Source organism: Oratosquilla oratoria, chromosome 19 (genome assembly GCF_046742065.1).
Source record: "Oratosquilla oratoria isolate Oo_2021 chromosome 19, ASM4674206v1, whole genome shotgun sequence".
NCBI lineage: Eukaryota > Metazoa > Arthropoda > Malacostraca > Stomatopoda > Squillidae > Oratosquilla > Oratosquilla oratoria.
The window spans coordinates 55,934,406-55,941,905 of NC_134795.1; the positions used below are offsets into that span (position 1 = coordinate 55,934,406).

The window sequence follows — 7,500 nt, forward strand, 5'->3', positions numbered from 1 at the left end:
TCACAGCTCTCTTCTCTCTCTTTCTCTACCTCTCTCTACCTCTCTCTTGCTCTCTCTCTCTCTCTCATTGATCGCACTGCGGCAGCTAGACTCCCCGTTATCCTTCCTCACGCTCCCTCCCTAAACCCTAATCCTCCCTAAACAATTTCCCTTGTCACGGTAAAGGTTTTTACAGTGACCCTAAACAACCTTAAATTTCCTGGCCCTTCCTGTCCTGACCAATGAATGGTCTTCTGGCGATGTGAACCAACAACTAAGATGCCTCGGGTACTCCCTGTCACTAGTGTCCCTGTATCTAAATCTATATTCATCAGTATATTTCATATCTATTTCTATGATTTATTATTTTGTCCAGGCCGTTCTGAACCCCCGTCTGGGTCGCGGCCCCTAGTTTGGAAAGTGTTGCTCCGACAGAGACGTTAACAAACGGAATTGATTTAGTAACCATGTAATGAGCGTTGACACAATTGATTGTTTTAAGAGAAGATGAGATAAATTAATGGATAGAGATTATAGGTGGTAAGGGACATGGAACTGCCTAGTGTAGGCCTTATGGTCTCTTCCAATCTCCTCCATTCTTTTTATGTTTAGTTCTCCCTTCTCATCCATTTCTATCCCAGTAAATTGAAAGAGAATCGAGAAAGCATTTGACTGGCTTGAACATGAAACATGGCCAATCACGCTGAAGAGGATCACAGACAATGATTGTAATGTATGTTTCTTCGTACAACATCATTTCTTTTCTTGGATAGTGGGATCTATAGTTTATTTTACCAGTGAGTTAGAACATTTAACTCGCTTGCAGTATACAATCATACTGTCCCACCGTCTCATTAGAATACCTGTTTTCCTTTTTCTGTTGCTCTATTAAGACATGAAGAATAGATAACCGTTTATTACTTCGAGAAATTTATTGCTGAATTCGTACTTTGTTGCATAGAGCGTTGCGTGGATACAAGAAGGGAAGAGACTACAATAGACCATGAGGCCTACACTAGGCAGTTCCTTGTCCCTTACCACCTGCCATTCCTGTCCATAAAGTTATTTAATCTCTTAAAATAACCAAGTGTTTCAGCGTATACCACATAGTTACTGAGTCTATTCCAATTGTTAACCATTTTGTCGGTCAACCAGGTCTTGCCTTTTTCATTCTTACTTCTTACTTCTTCTTACTTCCGCTCCCAGGTAGGCTTTCAGCCTGTCAGTCTGGCCAGCACACTTCTCCAGATTGTCCTCTCAAAGCTTCCTTCTTCCCTCAAATCCTCTATGTTTCCTAATCCATTTGTCTCTAGATTTCTTCAACTCCATCTTTCCATCTTTTCTTCGGTCTACCTCTAGATCTGCTACCTTTTGGTCTCCAGTTCCATCTTTTATTTGCAATTCTCTCTTCATCCATTCTCTCCACGTGCCCGAGCCACCTTAGTTGTGCCTTTTCTATTTTGCTTCTAATTGATGTTACTCCAATCATTTCTCTTCTTTCATCATTTCTAATTCGATCTCTTTTGGTTTTATTTACTTTTTCATTCTTAAGCCTAAATTTGTTCAGTTTAAATCCATTAGTATGAGTCTTGCCCTGCTATCTTAATATCATGAATCTTGCCTGTATCACCCTTGTTTAAAACCTTGACGCATTTGAATACCTCCTTTAGATCAGCCCGTGATAGCGTGGTTTAACAATCGGATCTTAAGTCATGAATACTCCATGTAGACAATTGCCCAACACCTTCAACACGACGTAATTTATGGATTTTCTTCCTCTTGTGGACAGTATCTTTCCTCATGCAAGAAGACAAGCTGTCTCCTTCTTTAGAGTTTGTAAAAGGTGTTTATATTATTTTGCTCGAAGATGACTGGGGCAATTGTGACTGGGGCAATTGTAGGTGGAGATATATATAACTTTTCCTCGAGTTTCTCCGAAAGGAAATTTATTAACCCACAACACTTACCAGAAAGTAATCTTTGAACCCTTAGGTAAATCTTCCAACGAAGTAAATAAAAGAAAAAAAAAAGAAAAAAAGATGTATGCATCGCGTAGGTACAGAGGTTGTTGCGATGTCGCCAGTAAGTAGAAGGAGTGGCCGCTGGTTGTAAATTCTGTATAGAAATAGTTTCAGAAAGTATTTTAATTCGATAAAAACAAATCTTAGACCCGGTCTAGAGACTGAATAACAACGCCGAGGTTTAAGAAGGAAATAACCAAGAACTGATACACCAACAGAGTCGTTAACGAATGGAGTAGACTTAACAACCATGTAATGAGTACTGAAACTATTGGTCGTTTTAAGAGAAGATAAGGTAACTTTATTGGGGATTGTACGTAATGATAGACATGGAACTGTCTAGTATAGGCCCTACGGTCTATTACAGTCTCCTCCATTCTTATGTTCTTGTTGGAGATGCTGGTTTTGGTAGGCTCTAGACAACGGGGCGATGATCCTACCCAATGTCCGTCCTACAAATAACGAAGTTGTTGGGTTGCTCGAATGATCAGCTGTTTGATATGATTTTATGTTTACCAATCATTTTTCATATAGTTGTTAGACCTTTCTTTTCAGTAGGATATTTTAAAGTGATCTGTTCTACTCTCCTTCGGTATAGGATAACAGAACTTATAATTCAATTTCTCTTCGTTTTTTCTTTCGCAGAATTCTGTCTAATACACAGTGATGTCTGTTACCAGATGGCCTCTCTCCCTTAAAGAGACTAGTCTGCATAGCAACAAAAGTTTTAGTGTACGTGGCAGTTTCCTGAAGCACGGCAGCAAACGTCTTTGAATGACTGTGTTCCTACGTCATGTCGTCTTACCTTATCCAACTGACGCTATAGTAAACACAAGATCTTCAGTGATGATTTCATACGTAGTCATGATGCCTCTGCCCTTAAACATGAACGAGATACGGTATCTGATACTGAGAATGAAAGAAACTGTATCTGTTTTGTGAGGTCGAAGTGACTATTTCGAATTTCCCGTTGAGATTTATAGGCTACGCATGAAGAGCTGGAAATTGATTAAACATTGCGGTGTTTGTAAATCAAGGTGTATACAAGAAACAAAACAAAATCAATACTACCATTCGCGCGATAGCACAAGAAGAATTGCAAGCTCAAATATCAGTCATGTAATACAAGTTAAAAAAAAAAAAAAGCCATGTATGTAAGACTGCAAAAATGAACGTGCAAGAAATGCTGTTAAGATAGTGTCATGTATGATCAACGAAAAGTAGTGCACTCTCCTCGTCAACAATGGCCAGCTCGTCCGGTAACAAACCTGCTCAAACCAAGTCAGCGATGGTTAAACCAAATAACAATTGCTGGGGTTTAGCATTCTTGTTAACGTGCATGATGGTGATTCAGGTCACATACATGCTGTTTCCACACGCAAGCAAATTTACACAGCTCGCCATGGATTCAGTCATCACCACGGGTTTGATCAAAGGCGAAACGAAGATCATCTTGATCTGGACGAAGTTTGGGAAAGCCTGGGCGATCAGGATGGGAAACTGCTCCTGCCAGCCCTGTGAATTTATCAGGGAGCGCCGGAGACTTAAAGAAGCCCATGCTATCTTGTTCTTGGCCAAAGACGTCCACCATCGAGACTTGCCCTCCTGGCGATCCACTCACCAGCGATGGATTTGGGTCAACGCGGAGTCTCCGATCAGCGGTACGGATGCGCTTTCACCCTTCAACCCACATCGTCGGTTTCACGTGCCCTCTAGAATCTTCAATTGGACCATGACATACCACTCCAAGTCGGAGGTCATGGAATCATACGGGGGGCTCTCCCCTCTCAACACTTCCACGGTGGCCCTCCGCGCGGGTCTCCTGAAAACGAGAGGGGAACCCTATGCCTCATACATCAAGGCCCTTAACTCGAGCAACGTGACGGAGGAGGAGATGGCTATGGCAAACAGGGACTCGGTTGTGGCGTGGGTCGTATCGCACTGTCACACCAACTCCCGACGAGAAGACTACGTGAAGATCCTGAAGAAGTTCGTCAAGGTGGACATCTACGGGAGGTGCGGACCTCTGCGCTGCGGAAGTCGGAAGCAGCATCGCAATACCAAATGCTGGGCGGAGCTGTTTTCGAAGAAGTACCTGTTCTACCTGGCCTTCGAGAACAGCCTCTGCCTCGAGTACGTCACGGAGAAGCTGTGGAACCCCCTTATCTACGGCCTGGTCCCCGTCGTCTTCGGAGGAGCCGACTACTCGCGGATCCTCCCACCGCACTCCTACATCAACGCGATGCAGCTCAAACCCAAGGAGCTCGCTGAGCTCCTTCTCGAACTCAGGAACTCACCGAAGCTCTACGCTCGCTACCACATGTGGCGCCGATACTGGAGTGCCAACTTGCGTCCTCCGCTTTGCGAACTCTGCTGTCGCCTCCATCAGGACAGATCCGTCCGGGTGCAGCACGACATTCCCACCTGGTGGAAGCGTGTGGGGAAGTGCAAACGTCCTTCAGGGACATGGTTGACACCAAAATAACACCGGGACTTGACCTTTCCCTAAGGTTTGGTGCTCTTCTTTGTCAATAGAGGGGTCATGACATATTTTGAAAGGCCGAAGGTATGCATGACGCTTGAGAATTTTCTTGGGGAGTGTTGGGGGAGTCGAGAACGGAATAGGAGTTCTGTTCCCTTGGGTTTCGTCTACTTCATCCTCAGAAGGGGATCATTCTGAGGATAAACACAGAATTTTACATAGGAGAATACAACTCTGTTCCATTCTTGGCTTGCTTAACATCAACACTCATTACCTTGGCCACTACCACTACGACTGCCATTAACACACTATCACTACCATCACCATCACATTTACCATTGCCACTACTACCATCACTACCACAACCACTAGTGCTACCATCGCCACAACCACCTACATTAACACTACCATCACAGTTCGACAATCGCAACTACCACTACCATGACCCTTTCCACTACCACCGCCATTACTGATGTCACAAGCACTTCTACCACCATTGTTACCACAAGCACTACCATTACCGCTACCATTGCACTTTGGAAATGATGATTAGGCTTCTGCTTAATCCGTGCTAGTTAGTGTCTTATCTTCAGCTGGACTAGAGTCCGTGCGTCTCAAGGAGTCGTTCAGGGTGCGGTATACGTTGTGATTTCATACAAGCCATTCTGCCAAATCAACCTAGTACATGCCTCTCTCTCTCTTATTTCCCATCTATGTGCTATTTGCTTTTTTTCATCATATTCTGTATATAATAAAGGAAGTTGTGTAGTACAATCATTATAACTTTTTAGGAATTATAACAGCGGTTTGAATAAACTCTATGATACGTGGCATCAGCGCTTGGTCCCCATGTTGCCACGTCAAGTTATCAAATGTTGATTCAGGTGGCATTGGGTGGGTAATCGTTATTATAATCCCAAAAATTAATACTCACTAGTATACAGCTTCCTTTACTACATACATACATACATACATATACCAACGGTTTTCCCCCCTTACAAGGGAGGTAGCCAAAGTCAAAGGCATAAATCCACTCCCATCCATTTCATCCCCATATACTCCACTCTCATTCACCACCTTTCCCTCCTTCCCTTTTTTCCTGGCTCCTCTTGGATGACGGGTCATCCTTGCATCTCGCCTAATGCTCTGGGTCAGAAGTAAAGTAGCAAGGCACAGCACATCCACAGCAAGGCCGCTTCATTTAATCGGCTAACCCCGCCCCATCTCCGTCCCCTCATGCAGAATATACAAAAAAAAAAATAGTACACAGATTGAGAGAGAGGCATGTATGTATGCCACACCTTAAACGGACTACTTGGAGCGCACGGACTATAGTAGTGTCTTAACTTAAGCTGGATAATTGAACTCGTTTTACTTTGAAACTGCTAACGCGAGAGCAACGAAAAATAACGAATAGTATTCAGTGATAGTACCAGTGCCTCTTTTAACTAAAAAAGAAAATATTTCAGTCTGTTACTCGATTTTGCCCAAAATATCTTAACCCACAGAGTATTCCTAATTGTCCGATTCCCTGGCCTAAGGGAAAGAACGACTTAGTTTGTGACTTGAAGCCAAAGACAAATAACCCAAAGGTAATCTCTGTGATAGAGGGTCGAATTAAGGCTCACAAAGATGAAAAACAAGTGAATAATTAGATAAGTGAATACATGAATAAATGAGTCAAATAAATAAATAAATAAATAAATAAATGAATAAAAATTGTAATAGATTGATAAAAGAAAAATGTACATAAGTATATGGACAAGTAGAATAAGAATAACGTAAAAAAACAAAATAGATGAATAAATAAACGCGTAAATTAATAACAATATATGTATGAGTGAATAATGAATAATGAATTAATTAATAAACAAGACTAATAGATAATGTAAGAAAAAAGTTGGCGTAAAACAAAGAAAAAATAAAGAAATTTGTGGATTAGGGAAATCTTTCCATTTGAGTTTTGTGAAATAGTATAAAGATAATTTGCATATTGATTGGATAAAGGAGATTTATGTGTGTGTGTGTGTGTGTGTGTGTGTGTGTTTGTGTATGTGAATTATTACATTTCCTCACGATTTTTAATTGGTCTGTAGGCTTTCATAATCTTTTAGAAAGATTCATTTAACTTCAGTAACTGTATCAATGTGAGTGTGATTGTCTGAAATATATATATATGCATTATTTTCATAGATCTTCACGCACACATGAGAAACTCCGATCTATTTACCTTCATTTGGCGTAAAATGCGACTCGTATATATAGAGAGGCTTTGCTTGCAAATAGAGCTATGAGCCTCGGTATCATTATTTTGACTAAGTGCAGAAAACAAGATGAAATAAAATAATACAAAATGAAATAAAATGAATGCAAAGGTAACCAAGTATTCTTGAGTTGCCAACAAACACCATACAGATTTTTTTTTTTTTTTTTTTTTTTTTTTTTTTTTTGTCTCAAAACTTTTTGTCACATGCCACTATTTGGTGCTCAATATTACTAGGGTGCTTTGACTTTCTATGACCTCGGTCTAGATACCACGCTATCTAGGTTCTAGTCAAACTACAACAACTATCTAAGGCTGCGGTCTTAATGTTTGCTATTTACAAAGAATATATGCTCTGGCATTTATGTAAATGAAATAAATCTATTTCAACTGAGATATTGTGATTTTTATTTTTACTCTAAATGAAAGTATAATACAAAATAAAAGATATGTGTAGTGGATTGTGTTTGCATTTAACTAAGCAATTTTTGTGATAATTTCTATCTGTTGATGTATTTATATATATATATATATATTTTTTATTCATTGATCTATTTATATGTATTCATTAATCTATTTATCTATTAATTTATCTATTTATCTACTTATTTATCTATTTATCTATTTATTTATCTATTTGTTTACTAATTAATTTATTTGTTTATTCATTTATTTATCTATTTATTTTAGAGGACTTTTTAGGTTAATATAACGATCAAACACCATTGTCATTTTATAACATTATTCTCTTTATC

General features: G+C 39.9%; 1 protein-coding gene across 1 annotated transcript in view; it reads left to right on the plus strand.

The window, feature by feature from the left end:
- Positions 1 to 7,154, plus strand: part of LOC143035910 (alpha-(1,3)-fucosyltransferase C-like) — an 11,280-nt gene extending 4,126 nt beyond the window's left edge. The window contains exon 2 of the mRNA XM_076203114.1: positions 2,646 to 7,154. Coding sequence (XP_076059229.1) covers positions 3,244 to 4,485 — 1,242 coding nt within the window. The 5' untranslated portion in view covers positions 2,646 to 3,243 and the 3' untranslated portion in view covers positions 4,486 to 7,154. The remainder of the gene's footprint in view (positions 1 to 2,645) is intronic.
- Positions 7,155 to 7,500: the final 346 nt, after the last annotated feature.